The following is a 19,575-nucleotide window of genomic DNA, read 5'->3' as shown; positions in this document are numbered from 1 at the left end:
GAACAAAAATGCCTTTGTGCCCTTCACTGAATATCTCAGTGGCTCCCCCTCTGAAGCCGGATTTACAAAGGAGAGTATGTAATGCAGAAAACAATGCTTGGCCAAATTTTGCAACAGTGCATGTGATTTTTATTTTCTTTCCTTGTGCTAGTTGTTTAGGCTTCTGCATTGACATACGATTAGGCTGAATAACACCCTAAACTATTTCAGCACTGAATAAAACACACAAATCAATGGGTACATATGACATAAGTGCTTGTTGGAGAACGTAAAAATTGGATTAAAATTATAATCATATTCCTATTAGTTGATTTAAAACCAGATAATGTAATTTTCTTCAAACATAGTGGAATAATGTCAATGATATACTGTCAAAAACAATGAAACTGATGCTTTACAGTTCAATTGTAATATTTATAATGTATTCATCCTCCCTCATGTAGTCCTAATTTAATTAAATCTGGTTTTCTATTTCTTTTCAGCTCTAAATACCTTAGAACTCACGTGTTTCTACGTCATGATAATCCAAGTGTAAGGATTAGCCTGGAAACAGACTCGATATTGTTTTCTACTGGTAAAACAGGAGAGAATTTAACAAAAGGCAGTTTGTAATGGTGTGAAAGAAAGAAAAAGCCTTCGTGCATTTAAATGAATGCAGATGCAGGCAAAACAGTTATTTTAACAGTTTGATCATTTATTAGAGCAAGAATCAATGTCTGTCTCTGATAACATTAACTCTAGACGGAACATGGTAATAATAAAATTGTGATACTTTTTAGAAATCAAACTGGCTCCCATTAAACTCTGATAACCGTGGATGAGCAAATAAAAACTCATATGCTACAGTGTGATGCGTAAATAACAATAAAACGAGAACAAAAATTGGTAGAATGTGTGTTTGGTGGAGTAACTAAAGCTTCTTAACAATAAGTCCTATACATTTGGAAACCTAATTGCCTGAAGTGACCTCATTTAACCTGTTGCACAAACAACAGTAGCAACATTATTTTCTTATAAAACTTTTGATAACATTTGAAAAAACAAGATAACATTTACTAAAGTAATTTAAGTGTTTAGACAAAAACAGAATGGAGATTATGAACAGCATTAAAAACAAACCCATTGGTAAAGATGTTTAAAAAGTAGGATAAAAATACACTTAAAGCTACTCTAGAGCATTTCCTCAGCACACATAAATAAAAACAAGAAAAGGTTCATTATAACTGGTTTATTTCAAGCAATCAAAACTAACAAACAACAAAAAAAGACCAAGAAATATACACAGGCCAACATATATCAAACTCATGATAACTATCATAAATTGGAAAAATGGGAAAGTGTACATTAAAAAAAGTAATATGTAGAAATAAATGTACCCTTAGCAAAAAGTAGACTATTTAAGTGTAGCCTACTACAAGTTTAAGTCTATTCATTTAAAGTATTCATTTAGTGAACTTCTAATACTACATGGTCCATAGTAGGTTCACTGTACTTATACTCAGGTTTACTTGATAATACTTTTTGCTAATGTTATACATAAGCAAATACACCTCCATGTATAAATTCACTAACAAAAACTTAGTGCCTGTAAATGTTTTTATGAGTGTCCTTCTGTCTTTTTTTATTGTAAACAGTAACTTAGTGTCTCCTGTAAACTTTTTATTGTAAATACTGATGTGTGAAGATGTCAGGTGTCTAGGTAACCTATATTGCTCCGTCATTCTGTTTTTGTACTGTTGCTGTTAACTCAGGTCGTCATTGTAAATGAGAAAAATGAAAATAAAGATTTAACATTTCCACTTAAACATACATTGAATCCATAACATGTTAATAAGCTTGTTAAATGGAGTTTAATGTGTGACTTTTACTAAATAAACTTTTTATTGGGAAAAAAAGTTTGAGTTCTGTTACATTGTGTGAATTGTCAATGTTACCAAAAACAAAAGAGATATGACAGAAAAGCTGTTTTTTATTTTTATTTTTTTATTTCAGAACGCCATCACCTTGCAGTTTGCAGATGGAAGTTTGGTTGGACGCATGCGCACATTCGACGGGATTTACCCAACATGGCGGCGCAGTTCTTCTGATACGTTTCGTTGTAGTCGGTGGCTAACTCCTAACCAGCCTTAGTAGCTAAAACAGACCCCTTTAATGACGAGCGACTCCATATTTCTCGCATATATATTTCGCAGGTTACGATATTATTGCTTCATCGACGGTTTTTGTTGTGAAAATGAGTTACACAACGAAGGTGGTTCAAGTGACCAATGTGTCGCCGAGCACCACGTCGGAGCAGATGAGGACGCTGTTTGGGTTTTTGGGAACCATCGAAGAATTAAAATTATTTCCACCAGAGTGAGTTTGACCAAGTGTTTTCTAAATCTTAGCGTTCATCTCAATGCTGGGACGGACCTGTGGTTTAGTAAACAGTCCGCTTCTTTGCTGAAGGTTAGGCCATGCTAGCTAGCTAGCTAGCTAGCTAGACATGCTGTTAGCACTAGTAGCTCACGTAGCTAACCTGCTCAGAATTTTTTAAGAGTACACTTCCTGAGTAACTAGACGTGAAGAAAATGTAAAAATAATTGTATTTATTGAAAAAGAACCAACACACCCCACATTTAGAAAAATAATGTTGTTTTAACACTTAATTCATTGAGGAATCTCCAGACTTTTCTATTAAATAAAGAATATTTATTAATGTTTTCAATAGTTTTGGAATTGTATTGCATATTTTTCATGATCAAGTCCCAGATTTACCCCCCAGTTTTAGGCAAAGGGATTGTGCTTTTTGCCATATGTTTGTATGTGATTGATGTTGAATTTTTAATATGTGGGGAAAGTAAACATTTACGGTTATAATAGTTCTGGTGGTAGTTGTTCTTCATTTAAAGTGAGTAAAGTTGCAATGTTTCTCTGTCTCCACAGTGATTCTCCGATGCCGGTGACCTCCCGGGTGTGTTTTGTGAAGTTCCAGGAGCCGGAGTCGGTGGGGGTGTCTCAACATCTGACTAACACTGTGTTTGTGGACCGAGCCTTGATAGTGGTCCCGTTTGCAGAAGGTTTGTTTCATATTCTTATGCATTGTTCTTTTCATGATTGAATGGCACATGTTCCATGTTAACCACATAGTAATGTCTCATGAAACTGTTAGTTATCCTAAAAAATGCAAAGCATACTTTAAAAAAAAACAAACTGTGGTAGATAACCGTTATTTTGTTTTTTAGTAATTTGCTTCACCATAACAATGCTTTTTTTATGCCAATATGGAGGCTAACAATGGGTGAAATGCACAGTTTACCAAAAGGCACTTAATGCATGAGAAGCGTAACGTTCCAACAGCGGATGCTGCAGACACTTCAGTGTTCAGAGGAAAAAAGGAGAGAGAAAAAAAACACATCAATGTTGCATATTATTTTCTCCCCCCTCATTGGACTACCCACTGTTAAACCTTTCTCTGTTATTTGTGTGTATGTGTGTACGTGTGTGTGTGATTTTTGTAGTGAAGAAGGGAAAAGCAGCCCCCTCGTTGATGGGTGAAAGTGGTCCTCTGCCCGCCAACAGGGAATTGTATACATTTTCATGAGCCAACAAGCATTCAAGCCCCCCACTCTTCTCTTTTGTCCAATATTCTCTCTCTGCCTGATCTTTTCTCTTTCTCTCGTCAATTTTCACGTGGATAGTATATTCTAAAAAAAAAAAGAAAAAGGTTAAATATAAAAGAATATTTCCTGAACTTTAAGTCAAAATGTGAGCAATGCTCGGGCATCTTTTATTTAAGGACCCACTCCGATCATCTCTTGATCAATTTTCAAAGCGTTCCCACTGGTCTCATGCCGATATCAAACGTGTCGTTTTCTAGGACATCGTTTCTGCAGAGCGGCAGGAGTTCATTAAAGATTTGCCTTTGAGTTGTGGATGGGATCGTTGCCTTGTGTCTCGCCCAGTGTACATCACAAATGTTTTTTTTTTTACATTTATATTTTTTTTATCTGCTCCTGATTCACAATTTGATAGAGAAATACGATTTTGGGCTGACGTTTCTTAATGAATGCCATAAGAAAAACACAATTTCCATCAGAGTGGGTCTTTAAACTTTAAGGATTGTTGCTTTTGAAGTTTATTCTTTTTTTGTCATGTTCATAAAAACAACTAGATATTCCAGTTTTTTTCTTTTTAAATGACAATTTAAAAATGATTATAATTCAGTTTCTTTTTTGTCCACTGTATAATCTTCATACAACTAGATGTGTAACCTACAACTGCAAACAGGACCGTTCAGGTGTGCTGTTTCTTTATTCTGATCAAACCGAGGCATTTCAGGAAGCTACCGATGCTTTTCAGATAAAATGTGTAACACGATTTTCTATTTTCACTCTCTTTTAAGGATACGGATTAAATTTTAAAACGCAATTTCAGTGTTGTGATCAAATGCTGTTCTTCATTCTATTTTCATTTTGGTTTGAACCTGACGTTTTGTCTATTGGATGGGTAATATCATAAATACACAGATTATACCTCATCTTGTCATACATTGTTTAAAGTAGCCAGCCGACATGACGATGTTGGTAACTATTCTCTTTAACAGTGGTCTTCTTTTGTTGTTGTGTTTTACAGTTCTTTTTCCTGGCTCAGCCAGTCCTGTATACCAGGCCCTGCTGAAAATACCATCCATCAGTTTTGTGTCCTGCAGCAATTTCTCTCTCCAGTGGGCTCTTGTTTTTAAATGTTTTCCCTGTTGTGTCCCTTCTTTTTTTTGTAGGTCTTCTTATTTTGTGTTTTTGTTGCACTGGGTATTAAATGAGAGTGAGATAATTATGAGGTGCCATAAAAAAAAAACTAAAAAAAACAGAGGTATTTGTGTTTTAGTCACAGATTTGTATGTTTTTATAATTGTTCATTTAAACTGGTTGCAAAACTAAAAGAACACGCCATTCTCTGGCCAGTCTTACTGGTGCAGTGTGAGGTAAGGATGTAAAGATGTTGCTATGCAGCAGGCACACTTCCTGCCCTGCCTTTTTATGACTGTGTTCACACGATCCACTTGAACCCTTTTGAAATGTGTTTTTGGTAAGTAGACACTGATGGCTTGTTTGGTTTTCCTGCCAAATCCCTAAAATTCTCTGTGTTGTTTGTATCTCGATTTTTCTCTGTGTGCTTTTAGTAGCGAAGCCGCCAGCGTGAGTCGCTTGTTTCAGTAAGCATCTAAATGAAAATTGAGGGCTCACCCAACTGGAGAAGCAGCTGTGCTTGCTAACGTTTGGTTCATGACTTTAAAAACACATTCAGGTGATACATTTTTGGCAGTGTTCATTGGAGTAGTGTGATTTATTCCAACTTTAGCTGTTATCACTGCAGAGATTATTTTGAATTAAGGGAACTCATCTGTAAGGTGATGAACCTAATTTGAAGAATTACAGTGAGAAGATTTTTTTTTTTATTTTTTTGTCTTTTCCAGAGCATCTTGTATGTATGTCGCGTCTAGACATTGGCTCCTAACGCTTCCTTTGTATTTTCCTGTAGGATCAATCCCAGATGAGGCTAAAGCTTTGTCCTTGTTGGCTCCAGCAAATGCTGTTGCAGGAATTCTGCCAGGAGGTGGCCTCCTTCCAACGCCAAACCCCCTGACTAATCCAGCTGTAAGACCAAAACTCACCGCTGCTTTATTACTCTGACACAGAAATAGGACATTCCCAGGAGCAGAAGTTTAAAACTCCCAGGAGTTGATCATTTCTTCATTCCACTGATCTAGACTTTCATGAAATATTTCAGTGATTTGAGGGTTTCTAAACGTTTGCAGGGCAGTTTTAAAGGGTATAAACATTGGTTATATTGTCCAACTTGAATGGACTTAGCTAAAAATAAAACTAGTAAAATAATTTTACATTAAATTTGACTTAATGGATCCAATTTTGTCTTACATAACGCTAATTACTTTCCAAGTTTGTTACGACAGTTTTCTTAACTTCAGAAGAGACGGTTTCTAACCAAATGTATGTCTTCACTTCAGCTCGGAGCAAACCCCTTTGGTGGTCCAAACATAGATCCACTGGCAGCTTTTGGATTCCCGGGACCCAACATGAATCCTCAGGTGTGACGAAAAAACTCTTTTATTTATTGACTGCATAGCAGTCTGCAGGCTTTTATTTAGCTGAATTCCTTCCTTTCAGGCTGCTGATCAGCTGTTAAAGATGATGACTGATCCAAAGTAAGTCCATGCAGAGACGAATTACCATCCAGAGGTTATGAGGTGTTATGACAATAAAATAATTATATATGTTTTTCAGACTGAACCCCTTGGCTGCTGGTTTGAACCTGAGCGCCAGCCTGAAGGCTGACGCCTCCAATAAAGAGATCGAGGAGGCCATGAAGAGAGTCCGAGAGGCCCAGTCACTCATTTCTGCTGCCATTGAACCTGGGCGTAAGTGCATCTATAGAGATGTAGTCCAGTTCTTTAGTTACAATGCAAAGCAAAGTTTTATTTAAAAAAATGTTTTTTATTTTGTTAATCAACTTAAATATAACGTTTAAGCTTTGAATCCTGTAAAAAAGAAGTCATACACCAAAAGAGATTTAATTTTCTGCTTGTATTTGAACTTCCTACTCAGAATGGATTAATACTTTCTAAAAGTTGTATTTTTTTACACACTTAAAAGAACATTTAGGTCTGAAAACATGTTACAAATGTACTGAATTAGGGCTGCAGCATATGAGGAAATCTCTCGATTTGAGATATTAGAGATCAATATTGCTATGACGATATAACTTGCAATGCATGAACAAATAGCAAAAAAACATGCAATGGTTTAATTAAAAATATAGTCAACATAACTTATATTATATTCCAAATGACCCTAGTCTACATAGAGCATCTAAAACAAAAAGGCTCCATCTGATTGGTCAACAACATAAAGGGGTCTATCTGATTGGTCAAATGCATAAAGGTATTTATTTGATTCGTTAAATCATTCAAGCTGCCATAAGATTGTTTTAGCAAATTTAAGGTTACCATTTATCGCAATTTTTGCCGTCTTTTGCGATCTGCGTTTTGCCCAGATTGATGTCGTTGTAACGATACATTTGCGATTTATTGTGCAGGCTTATGCTGAACCTTTATTAAGCTCTGTCTTTTCCTTTCAGACAAAGAGAGCAAAAAGAAGCATTCTCGCTCCAGGTCCAGATCCAGGCGAAGAAGGTCAAGATCGCGTTCAAGACACAGGTAAACAGAACCGCCTGGACCACATTTCCATTCGGCATGTTCCGTTTCCCAATGGGTTTTCAATGTGAACCCAGTCGCAGGCGAACCCGGAGCAGGTCCAGGCGCAGATCCAACTCCAGAAGCAGGAGGCGCTCCAAAAGCCCACGCAAGAGGGGCACCCACTCCAGGGACAGAGGCAGGAGATCTCGAAGCAGAACCAGGTGGGTCGTTTGTGCGGCAGCTTTTCTCTTTGTTTTGTTTTCAATCTGATTCCTTACGTTCACATTTTTCAGCAGAGATAGAAAGAAAGAAGAGGTGGTGAGGAGAAGATCCAAGACTCCACCAAAAAGCTACAGCACAGCTCGGAGGTCACGCAGTGCGAGCCGGTGAGTGCAGCTTATGTCACGTCAACAAAAGGTTTGATGATGTGAGTGTGGACTCTGAGGATGGATGTTTTTTCCCCTCATTGTTGTCTGGATGCATTTTTACTTAATTTATCTGTAATTCTAAGTTTCCAAAGAGATCTATATATTCAAAAAGAATCCTGAAAGTGTTATTTCAAAATGTAGAGGTGTTTTAACAATCGCTCATAAATTGAAGACCCACTCCAATGGAAATTGGTGTTTTTTTGTGTTTTTAACGTGTTCTTGTGGCATTTTTCTGGTAGGGTAGGACATATGTAAAGAAAATTGAGCTCAAAATTGCATTTCTGAGTGTTTCCTTATTCAAATTGTTATTTATTCAAAATTCACTTTGAAGTTACGTCGTAGAGAATACTTTGGGTCCACGTACGTCTTTGTTTTCCTCGTCTGAGCTGGAATCTGGATCAAAACTGTATGGCTGGATGTCTCCAATATTGCTCGCTGATTTTATTGCACCAGTAATGTTAGGTTGGTTTTGAGGGGCTGTAAGCAAGCAGGATTACATTTAAACTGAGAGGCTCTCCGTAACAGGAAGGAGAACTGGGGGAGAGGGTTGCTTCGGGGCAATAGTCTCACCCACAATCCAGAGGGGAATTTCTAATGAACTAATGCCGCACTGCAGAACTATGTCCTAGAAAACGACAGGATTTTTGATTTTGGCTAAAAACAGCATAATCATAACAAAAAGACCACTGGGAACGCTTTGAAAATGAATAAAATGATGATTGGAGTGGGTCTGTAACTGTGACAAATGTCTACGGCGGAGCTAAAATTCCAGTGGTAGCGGATTCAAATCCCGGCATGTTTTACTTTTGGTGCTGAGTAAACAAACTTGACTCCGCATCCACTTCAGAGAAACCTAATTGTATGCTAAACAGGAGACACAGGAAAAGCCGCAGCATCAGCCGATCTCCTAAGAAATCCCCAAAACGCAGAGTCTCTCCGTCTCCATCTCCTCGAAGGTCAGTGTATCATTTCTAACACCTGCGATCAGAAACAACCAACTTTCTGTCTGGAGTCACGTTTGTCTCCTTTTCCCCGCAGACATAAAAAGGAAAAGAAAAGGGACAAAGAGAGAGACCGCAGGAGTGATAAAGAGCGCGTCCGTGAAGAACGAGAGCGCTCCACCAGCAAGAAGAAGAAGAGTAAAGACAAAGAGCGCGAGCGTGAGCGGAAATCAGACGGAGAGAAAGATGTCAAGGTTGGTTGTCTTCAGGCTGCAAAGCTGGTAACAGGGTTCGTACACTATTTGGTAGCAATGGGTTTCCAAAAACAAAGACATTTCAGTCAGACTGTTGTAGTCGGTGCCGCTAAATCAAACAAAGACGTCTGCCGTTAAAGTTGCAGCCGCCGTATCGACGGCCGTTTCTGTTGGTGTGGAGGAAACTGCAGTAACGTGTGGAAAGCGAACTGCATTCCATTAAAATCAAACAAGCACAGGTGATCTTTGTTCTAATTGTTTACAGGATTTTCATTTTAATATTTAAGAACTCTGATTCTTGAGTCGGGACAAAAGACCCAATCAAAAAAATGTTTAGATTTTTCATGAAATTTATAGTTTTATACATTTTTAACCCTCAATATGAAATAAATGTTAAAGACTTGTTTTTCAATGCTGGTGACTATTGTGACCTTATGTCGAGGGAAAAATGAGAGGGCGCCTAACCTCTAGTCATACATTTGAGCAAATGTATCTTATTATCTCGGCTAAAATGTAACACCAGTTTTCACAATTCCTTTAGATGTAACTTAGTGGGTTACATGAATGATTTGTGTCCATATGTTGATGTGATCGTCACCATGTCTGTTCTGCCTGCTGACTTCATCCACAAACGTTACAGAGAAAAACGTTGGACGTAGTTCTGTTCACCACCACCACGAACTCTTTGTTTTTGTCTGAGGCGATGCAGGAAACGATGTTTCTCAGTACCTCGCCATAAATAATCTCAGAAGCATTGCAAGAACTCATTACAGTAATGTTTAAACAAACTCCACATAAATCGCTAACTTCATTTCTCTTTCTCTTAGGGTGACCAAGCATGTTCACTGTTGTAGTCCTAAAAACTATTAAAGCGAATTCTGAAATAAATTAAAGCACAAATCTGAAGGAATTATAGTAAAGTTGACCACGTCCACAACGTGAGCGTCCAGCAGGTCAACCACAACTGCTGCGTTGTGCCCGATATTGTCGTCAGGATTTAATCACAAACAAAATAAACAAACAGTTCTTACCGATTAATAAACGTTTTGCTCTGTAATGTAGATAAAGTGAGAAGAACAAAACGAGCACATAGACTAAAGTGATCTCGTCTTTGACACGGACACTTTGAGGCTTTTCAACTTTAAATTGCAGCTCATCTTGTAGTTTTCACAAGCAAATTAGCTTACAGACTGTTTGGCATTTTTAAAAACATCAAAAAGATTTGAATAAAGATCACCCGTCCTTTTATTTTTTCATTGAATGCAATATACTTCCACAAAACCGCCATCTTTACCTGTTTTCAGAAGTTCTCTGACCGACTGACTTCTGCAGCGTTCGGCAGCTGCGGCTGTTTCTCAGCAGCTCCGCTTCTCTCATGCTGCTGATGTCAAGAACTTAGAGCAAAGTCTGCAAATATTCGTTTTAGGGCCACTTGAAAAGCCGCTCGTTAAAGCTAGTTCCCGGCATTTCACGATGGCATTTGAGAGCGCCATGCGCTGAACTGACGACTCAAACTGCTTTACGGCAGGGTGAGGTTCAACTTCTGCCACAATTTTAATTCTAATGTCACGCTAAACTATTGTATTTTTTGCAGCCGAAATATTCAAACGTTTTCCCAAAACGTTCCTTTTTCACAAACCTCGCTCAAGAAATTGCATTTTCAGTTTCCAAACCTTTCCCAGGTATTTCATGACCGTACGAACCCTGTGGTTAGGTGGTCCAGACTGTGGTTCCCGGATGTCACATGGCTGCTTGTTTCCACAGATCACCAGAGATTATGACGAGGAAGAACAAGGGTATGACAGTGAGAAGGAGAGGGCGGACAGAAAAGGCTCAGATGACTCTGGTTTGTCTCCTCATTCAGCAGATGGTAACAGCACAGGGCGTCACGTGAAGCAGGCCAAAGTTAACGGCGCCGACGACCACCACGAAGAAGACATGGATGTCAGTGACTGACGTGCTGCATCCCACACGCTCCCTCCATTTTGACTGTACATACGCTACGTTGTTTTTTTTGTGGGGATGAACCTAAAATGTGAAGTGTTTCAAAAGTATTGTATCGTACTCTTTTGCGAACATAAAATGCAGAAACGTTCATCTAAAAACTTTTCGGTTATAGAATTTAGTTGTCCGACCAACAGATTAGCAAAGACTGGAACTAGCATTGCTTTGTACGATTGAAATGATCCCAATTTAGTCACTTCCTGTATTGTATCTTCATTTTTGTTAAGTGCTGTAACACTCAAGCCTTGTTCCCCTCCCTGAAGGAACCGTTACATCTTGCAGTGTTTTATCATAACTTTCTTTTATATAATAAAGCCTGTTTGAAGAGGTAAGACCTATTCGTCTTTTTTAATTTTAACCCTTGTGCTATCTTAGATGACCCCACCCTTTCTTTGAAGTGTTCTCCCTACCATGATAAAGGTGGAAAAAGGTGGAAAGATTTCATGTAATCCATGGATACCAGTGAAGATCACAAATCATTGAAGAAAAAAGGTTCAGAGCACTGTCTAGTGGGTCTAGATGACCCAACTCCCAATGTTAAAGTGCCTAGGATAGCACAAGGGTTACGAGTGTTTTAAAGTCCCTCAAGGTCAAAAAATAAAAAAGGAGCTTCAAGTCGATCTAATGTGAGCAATTGATGCAAAAAAGCGGAAAACTGCTTGGATTTTTGCAGTCAGTTGGAACATGATGCTGGTGCTTTATTTAAAGTAGATCAAGACGTTTTAGATATGAAAGTTAAAGGCAGAAATGAGGCGTCAATCATTGTTGACCAAGAGGCTGCAGTGTAAATGCAATAACTTAAGTTTACTTTGATTTTTTTTTTGTGTGTGTGTTGAAAAAATAAAATAAAACGCAAGAGTCTACATCACAAGCACAGAAAAGCTGGATCAAAGTTATAGTGTTACATTTTTTCTCCGTAAATATCTCACTCTGCAAATGTCAAAGGTTCAAGGTAAACAAGCGTGTGATCCGACAAAGCCACAGCATGCCACAGCTATCAGGAAAGTATTCAACCACAAACGATTCGACCTGATATCCCTTCTGACAAACATCCAGAGAACTACCACAGCACAGAAACCCACTCGCACAGAAAACACGACTCGTACCGTCACAGCACGTGGAGGAAGCCGAGAGGTAACGTGAGCGGACCTGAAAACACGGGAGGCCGCCCTAAGCGCTCGCATCAGAACGGAGGGCTTTGGATGCTAAACCCTCCCTGCTGGTTAGAAACATTCTTTAGGTTCTGGAAATATATTGCTACACAGTGTTACTCCTTCTTAGTTCATATACATCTGCAGTCTAAGGTTACAGCTAAATCTGGGATGTCAAATAAAGATGCAACATCAATTATTTACATGAGTGTGTCAGTGCAGATTCAGGAACAGGGATTCAGTCCTTGCAATTCAGGAGGAGGGTGGGCGTGGCTATGAGGTGGATGAGGTCTGTCATTTGACAACTTTCACAGTAGAGAAGAGCATCGCTCAGCAGAAAATCCCCTGCTGACGCTCATTTATTCATCCAGAAACGGCGGTCTTTCATGTTTTCTTTCATCGACTGGCTTCAGATACATCAGCAGAATAAATGATCAATGAAAGACGGGTTTTTTTCCCCCTTCTTAAACGGGTAAAGGATAAGAATATTAAGATCATTCAAGGGTGTTCAGTTTTCCCTCAATCCTTCTGAGCTTCTTGAGGGTTCACTTCAGTTCCCCGGACAGGTCAGAGGTCAGGGAAGTGGGTGGGATCTTCCTTGTACTCTGCTGGGATGATGAAAATGGAGTCTTCGAACTCATCGTAGCGGAATTCCTGAAAGGTGACCGTCGCCGTGATGGTGGGGAAGACGGGGATGTCTGAAAAGAAAGACATTAAAAAAAAAAAAGGACGATTTAGTGAAGATTTTTTCACGCGACGCTCTCAGGAACTCGACACGTACCGAGTTTGACGGGAAACCCCGGAGGAAGCTTCATCTGAACGAACTCTCTGAGTTTGTTGAAGTGCTTGAAAGGGGCGACGACTTCCAACACATTTAGTAACCTGGAGACAAACGGGGAAAGGAATCTGCTGCTGGATTTACGCGGTAATAAACAGGATCTCACTATGGTTAACCCTGCTTTACCGACACCGAACCCCAGAAAGCCGTCTAAGGTTCAGACTTTCTTTGTTTTTGACACCTATCTGGAAATAAAGCTTCACAAAACGCTCCACATCTTTCATCTTCAAGCATTGCTTCGATAAACAGACAACTTTTCTGTCATTTATTTATGACTTTTATCTTGTAAAGTTTGTTTGGAAACTGGCCATAAAACTCAGTCATACTTTAGAAACCCAAGAGAAAGTCAAATAAATGAAGGAATTGTTAAAACAGTTTTCTCACATGAAACTGGAATTCTGAGTCAGAGAGAATTTCAAACCGGCAGAACTGGTCAGACATCATCAGAATGATTCCTCTAACTCCAGCATCGGCTGGCTTTTTGCACAATTTAGACTTTCAGCCGAACAAAATGCATTTAACAAAATGCAAAAACGGAATCATGACATTAAAAAGCCATTAGCTATAGTAAAGAATGGAGTTTTAATGTGCTCTCCATTAAGATTCACTTAGTAAGAAAATGAAAGAATTCACTGGAAAAACCTGTTTTTGCATCATCTGCTCATTTTAAGATGCATATATCTTTAAAAAAAAAGCCTTATTTGTTTATCTCCTATAAACTCTCAAGAGGATTTGAAAACAAACTTTTTTACTGAAATAAAATCACCAGATTCTTTCTGATGCTGCATTTTGCTGAACTGTAGGGAGCAGAGTTTGGTCTGCTGTGGATCTCACACTTTGAATAGCAGGAAAACGGAGAATAACTCAACTTTTTCCATAGGAACCAGATCCAAAACATGCACTGGTTTTTCTTTTTTTTGTCATTGTTGTTGTTGTTATGTGTGTTTGTGTGTGTGTGTGTGTGTGTGTGTGTGTGGGGGGGGGGGGGGGGGTTGCTGGGGCATTCCTTTGGAAGCACCCCGTTTCTCTCGGAAAAAGAGGAGCTTAATCTCAATGGGATAAACTGAAATATTGAGGATTTAATGCAAAGATAATTTGACTAATAATAAAGAAATAATAAAGCTTCCTTTCTATAATACACATTTGACAATATTTCATCTTTGGGATAAAATTGTTGGAAATTAACATTTTTTTAACAGTTTTCAACTGTAGGGAAAAGTTTAATTTAAAAACATCCTGTGCTTTTAAAGTTCATTTACTGTTAAACGGATATATTTTTTAAATCATTAATAGGCTCATTTCATCTTCATATTTTGTATTTTTGTAGTTGTCCTGCAGCTTTACGGAGACATTTGTAATGTTTCTCAAAGTTACAGTGACCATCGCAATATCTCGGTTCATCTTCCGTCGTCTCTGTGATTTATTTGAGGCAAATTTGTGAGCTTTTTAATTCAAATCCTTTACGGTGGATTTTTTCTGCATCCTGATTGGCTGCAGACGTGGCCACTCAATCTCTGCATGGCGTCTCCCTGGAGAGAATGTGTTCAGTTTGCCAAATAGACGTAAATATTAGATCGCGAGTTTTTTCTTAAAACTAAGTGTAAAAACTGTAAATAAAGAGGAATAGTCAGATTTCACCTATTTATTGCAGGTTCCTATTAAAACGTCATTCCTGCAGTAAACGAGGTTCCACTAACTGTGAGAGATAAAATGTAAAAAAGAATCCAGGTCAGCAAAACGTGTAATAATCTGTCTCAGAGACACTTAAAGAAATAAGTCCGTATTTTTAACATACCAGGCATAATCTATAATAACTCCCATATATTATTAAGTGATTTTTTTTTTATTAAAAGTGTATGTGTGCAGGATCAAACACACACTACCTTTGCAGTGATTTAAGGCGGAAGGAAGTGCTTACGATTCAATGCCTAAAGGAAAATCCTGACTCATGGCTACGGTGGCTTTGAAGTTCTTCTTGCTCTCCTTACACACAAGTTCCCGACCCAGATGAGGAGGCCTTCAGATGGGAGAACACATGCACACACGCGCACACACACACACACGACATAAAGAGGGAGATTACACCCAAAGCACTTACAGAAATTACCTTGTAGATCTCATGAAAAAACAGGTCAATTATGTGGAGCTAATGCAATCACAGAAAAACACAAGCGCCTCACTTTCCGTGCTCTGCCGTTATGTACTCTTCCCAAGAAATGGTGTTGGGGGTTGGAGCTGTGAGGGACTTCCTCCTCACAGGCTGACGATAGAAGCAAAACAAGATTCAGCGCCATGAGCAACAACATGGTCTGTCGCAGGGAAACAGAAGAAGCACCTCAAAGTTCTGTTCACTGATGCCGCCTCCTTTACTCAAACTCTCCATGATGGCTTTGTTCCTCAATATGTCCTCCTCGCTTAAATGTTCTCGTCGCTTTCTGGACTCCAGCACCAGGCCGTTCACTGAATAGAAGTCAGCCAGGAAGTTTCCCACCCTCTCCTGCGAAAACAGACGGTAAAAGCTGGCGTCTAAAATAACACTTGAGGATGAAACTCTAAAATGGTGGTTAAATGAGGAGGGTTTGTTCTCAGAAAAAGAGGATTTCTTTTTATCTTTGCATTTGTGCGTTTTAAAGATGCTAAATCTGCTCAGGGGGGTGTCAGCACCAGCTTTACCGTTTTGTCCTCTCTGAACAGCCAGCCAATCTGACTGCGAGAGAAAGTGATGGACTTGGTTGACAGGGTTGCAGAGTAGACGTCACTGCTCATCAAAATGTCCACCTCCTCCTCAGTTTCCATCTCCGACTCCTTGTGGGAAACAAAAATGTTGGAATCACTCGTGAAAGCCACAGAATGTGCTCTGGTGGGGTTGTGCCATCCACTGACCTCATGGTGTACTCTTTGGTAAACGTTTGCTTTGTTGTCCAAAACCACAAAGGACTGAGAAGGTACAGCATCGCCGTTGAAAATGAAGCTCAGATCTCCACGCTGGCACTTCATGTCATTAAAATCTACGAGGGTGGTGTCAAGTCTAAATCAGGAAAGAGGAGAACCAACTCAGAATGTAAAGTTTGTTACGTCCTACTTTTTAGATCTAAAAGAAGTTCTTGGCCTGGATATCAACTCTTTTCTGAAGTGTCCCACAGGTACGCTGGTCTTTATCTGGTTGGCGTCTAACCTGATATTAATGCCCTGCTTGTAGATTTTACAGGCATCTGATGGCAGCATCCGGGACAGCAGAGGGACTACAACAGACAAGAATTGGATACATTAGTTTGTGGAAGAAAAATAGGACAAAAAACATTGCTAATTACAAGAGAACTTACAATCTTTATTGCTAGTTTTGTTCATCTTGTTAACTGATCAAACTGAGTCTTAAAAATGTATATGCAGTATAGTATGAGAACTTAATACTAATGAAATAAAATAAAATATAAACTCACCCCAACTCTGAAAGTCCCAATGAAGCTCCAGATAAAAGTCACCAAGCTGGAAAAAAAGTGATAAAAATGCTAAATGTATTTTGTTTAATGTCAGCAGTCAGATTTCTGTGATGCAGGTTAATACATGAAGCTCCAGCCAGAACAGAAACACTCACCTCTCTGAGAGCTTTCAGTAATTTTGGCCGCTTATCTTCCACACTCTCCCTGGACTGCTGCTTTAACTTCCTCAGCACTGCAGTAACTGGAAATGGCAACAAAAATGACTTAGCGCAGAATCAAACTTTCAGCCCCATCATGAGTGTTTAAAATAAACGGGAACGACTGATTGACAAAGATCCTACTGAAAGAACAATACAAACAAAATCAAGGTCATGGAAATTCATACAGAAATTCTCTTGTTAAATTTAGGTTTTAGTGTAGAATTTTTACCAAATTAAAACTTCACTGTTCACAATTTTTCTGTGGTCTAAACACAAACAAATTATTTACCACTATGTCATCATAGGTAATCACCTAAGAAAAGATGAAATCATTTGTAACCCTTGTGCTATCCTAGGCACTTTAATGTTGGGAGTTGGGTCATCTAGACCCACTACAGTGCGCTGAACCTTTTTTCTTCAATGATTTGTGATCTTCACTGGTGTCCATGGATTACATGAAATCTTCCACCTTTATCCACCTTTGTCATGGTAGGGAGAACACGTCAATGGAAGGGTGGGGTCATCTAAGATAGCACAAGGGTTAATCAAATCAAATGTAATATATTGGCACAAAGTCCGGCAATGACTGAATCAGCAGATGGGAATAACTGGTTCAAAAGTCCCATCTCTCTATATATAAATAAGAAAGAGCTAACCAGTGACCCTTCAATGATAGACCAGATGAACCAAGTCAGCACTTCTGAGTATATCCCAGTAATCTCAGAAATGCTGCAATGAGGATGGATGTGGCTAAGAGGGGCAGTGCTGACAAGGCTCCAGGATGTAATAGTTTCACACACATACAAACAGCAACTGAGCTGCTGACACAAGGCGCCCAGGCGATGACAGATGACAAGATTGCAGAGTTTTGAGAACTGCTAGGAGAAGAAAACAAAGGTGTGCTTTCTAGAGCAAACCTTGCTTTAACTGAACGGTACCTGCTGTTGATGCTATTTAGGTTAAAGTCCAAACACCCTGCTGTGTCAGTGGAGTTTGACTTTCAGTGTCCTTGCTGAACATTTGAATGTAGTCAGCTCCTTTTCCACCTGCTTCTCTAAGCTGTGACCTCCTCAAAGCTCCCGAGTCCCTCTCCCTGACCAGTCTGTCATGACATGCAAAGATAACCGAAGCGCAGGGTACCAGAGGTCACGCTCATTGATTTACTACACTAGAGACCCTGAGAAATGAAAAAAGAGGGAGCTTTTTCTTTAAAAACTGACTTTTTTTATTAAGTTGGTTCAAAAATGGGGCTGCACTGAATTTAAAGAAGTCCTATTCTGATGTGGAGCAGTAAAGATCTTATAAGCTAAGCTCTTTTTAATATCATAAGCTGTGGCAGATGCTGATATCCAGATCATCTGGATGGCGAGTTCGTGGAAAATCCCGACCTTCAGCTTTCGAGTTGAACCCACACGGCAGCTGCTAGTTGATCAGTCATAGAAATGTCCTCTGAACACTAATAGTTTTACCTTTGACTCAAGCAGTAGGTTCAACATTTACAGGCTGTTTCCTTCTAAAAGAGTTTGTCAGCAAAATAGAACATTTTAGAACATATGATTTAACTTTCAACAACTAAAATGCTAAAAAATGTAGAAAAATGTAACATTTTCCAAACAAAACATAACAGAAAAAACAAATCGGGCTGAATCTGTTAAATAATTATACAGATAGAATAGAAGGAGGACTTGGTTTGTTCTGATTGCTTACTCATCTGCCTGTCACCATAGCTGATAGCTTCCGCCAGAGGACTCCATCCCTGTGCGTTCTTTACTTTCACAGGTGCATTATGGGCCAGGAGAAGGAGAGCACACTCTGAAAGATTACAAATAAAGGAAACCAGTGAGTAAAGTTGAACTGACACAGTAGGGGGAGGTGTTTTTAAAGAACCATATTTTTACTTGGGACATTTACAAGGTTTTTTAGGCAATACAAAGCCATTTTTAGGGTGCTATAAATGCATTTTTACTATGGAAGAAGTTATTTTCCTATTGTCAGAATATGCGTTTGATTCAAAAAATCAAATTGATGCATACCATTATATAATCGTTTCAAATTAAATGTAGTCAATTAAAATCCATGTTGGATGGAGGCACTGTAGGTTTGTTTTACTAGAACGTAAAAATGACCAAGTGCATCACAGCACATGTGATGGCAGCAAAAAATGATCAAGCCATCATTCCAGTCCAATGTGTGGAAACACTTTGAACTTTGCAAAGACATGTGACCACAACATTATGCCACATTTTTGGTTATAGATGTTCTCGGTCGATTTGGTGTCAATGAATCGGATCAAACTGGATCCTTCAAACTGAAACAATATCAATAAATTGTAACCCCAGCCACAAATTATGAAATCAATCAAATCATTGTTAAAATGAGTTGTTACACCACTATAAATAATTAACTAGATTTTTTTTTATAACATAATCCTCTGGAATTAGATTGACAGATTACCAGGGTAAAGGGAAAAGGCTCCAAATAATTTCTGCTATTGTTATTCAAGCTTACCTTTATGTCCCATCATCACAGCCAGGTGAAGAGGTGTGTTTCCTGAAAAGACAGACAATTTTCCCTTTTTTAATAGACACAAAAGATTGCATTTAAAAACAAAACTAAGGATAAACATGAATAGGAATTAAGTATATTAAAACCTACCATGCACATCCTTCTGAATGATGCTGTGTGTCCTAATGAGGGAGGAGAGTCGACGCACGTCTCCTTTGAACACGCACTCGTGCACAGGAAACTGCAATTCCTCGTTGGTCAGGATAATAGGATTCTTGTTTTTATCAACGCATGCGTTGTCGTTGATGTTGTTTGCATTGAGATGCTGATGCTGCTTCAGCAACGAGCTTTCGATGGATTTCTGGAGAGCCTTATTTATCTTGAAATTGTTGCTGGTACCTTTAGGGTTGGTTTCGTTAGAGGTTTCGTCATAAATGTCCCTTATCTCTTCATTTTTGTTAAGCTTGCTGTTGTGGTCTTTCCGCACTGACCGTAGTTTTTCACCTGTCATGATGATGATGAAGAACGGGGGATTGCTAGCCTTGAACTCGACGGTGTATCGGTGACGTTAATTTGTCCGCAAAGCAGCATTAGCGAATTAAATAAAAAGTGAAATCAA

General features: G+C 38.9%; 2 protein-coding genes across 14 annotated transcripts; one reads left to right on the top strand and one right to left on the bottom strand.

The window, feature by feature from the left end:
* The first annotated feature begins 2,017 nt into the window (after positions 1-2,017).
* On the top strand, positions 2,018-11,154 carry LOC101171612 (serine/arginine-rich splicing factor 11). 13 transcript variants are annotated; one of them, XM_011486964.4, is made up of 13 exons: positions 2,027-2,355; positions 2,926-3,059; positions 5,521-5,636; positions 6,008-6,088; positions 6,168-6,205; positions 6,285-6,418; positions 7,138-7,216; positions 7,291-7,416; positions 7,492-7,581; positions 8,496-8,579; positions 8,662-8,818; positions 10,583-10,614; positions 10,686-11,154. In XM_011486964.4, exons 1-13 carry the CDS (start codon positions 2,234-2,236, stop codon positions 10,690-10,692), a joined length of 1,200 nt encoding a protein of 399 aa, XP_011485266.3. In that variant the 5' UTR covers positions 2,027-2,233; the 3' UTR covers positions 10,693-11,154. The 13 variants fall into 13 exon arrangements, with proteins under 13 accessions (XP_011485265.3, XP_011485266.3, XP_020566799.2 ...); XM_020711140.3 differs by having other exon boundaries at positions 10,683-11,154; XM_020711141.3 differs by having other exon boundaries at positions 2,028-2,355; positions 7,489-7,581.
* Positions 11,155-11,481: 327 nt separating this feature from the next.
* LOC101171363 (ankyrin repeat domain-containing protein 13C-like) lies at positions 11,482-19,467 on the bottom strand. Its single transcript, XM_004079383.5, has 13 exons — positions 19,107-19,467; positions 18,960-19,001; positions 18,159-18,263; positions 16,407-16,492; positions 16,252-16,297; positions 15,987-16,053; positions 15,695-15,839; positions 15,485-15,616; positions 15,147-15,308; positions 14,992-15,071; positions 14,730-14,828; positions 12,755-12,855; positions 11,482-12,671 (listed from the first exon to the last, which is right to left on the bottom strand). Exons 1-13 carry the CDS (start codon positions 19,465-19,467, stop codon positions 12,541-12,543), a joined length of 1,557 nt encoding a protein of 518 aa, XP_004079431.1. The 3' UTR covers positions 11,482-12,540.
* Between the last annotated feature and the right edge of the window lie 108 nt (positions 19,468-19,575).

The sequence above is a fragment of the Oryzias latipes genome, chromosome 17, assembly GCF_053564925.1.
Source record: "Oryzias latipes strain Hd-rR chromosome 17, Olatipes_Hd-rR_3.1".
Taxonomy (NCBI): Eukaryota; Metazoa; Chordata; class Actinopteri; order Beloniformes; family Adrianichthyidae; genus Oryzias; species Oryzias latipes.
This window is presented reverse-complemented; position numbering and strand designations above follow the sequence as displayed.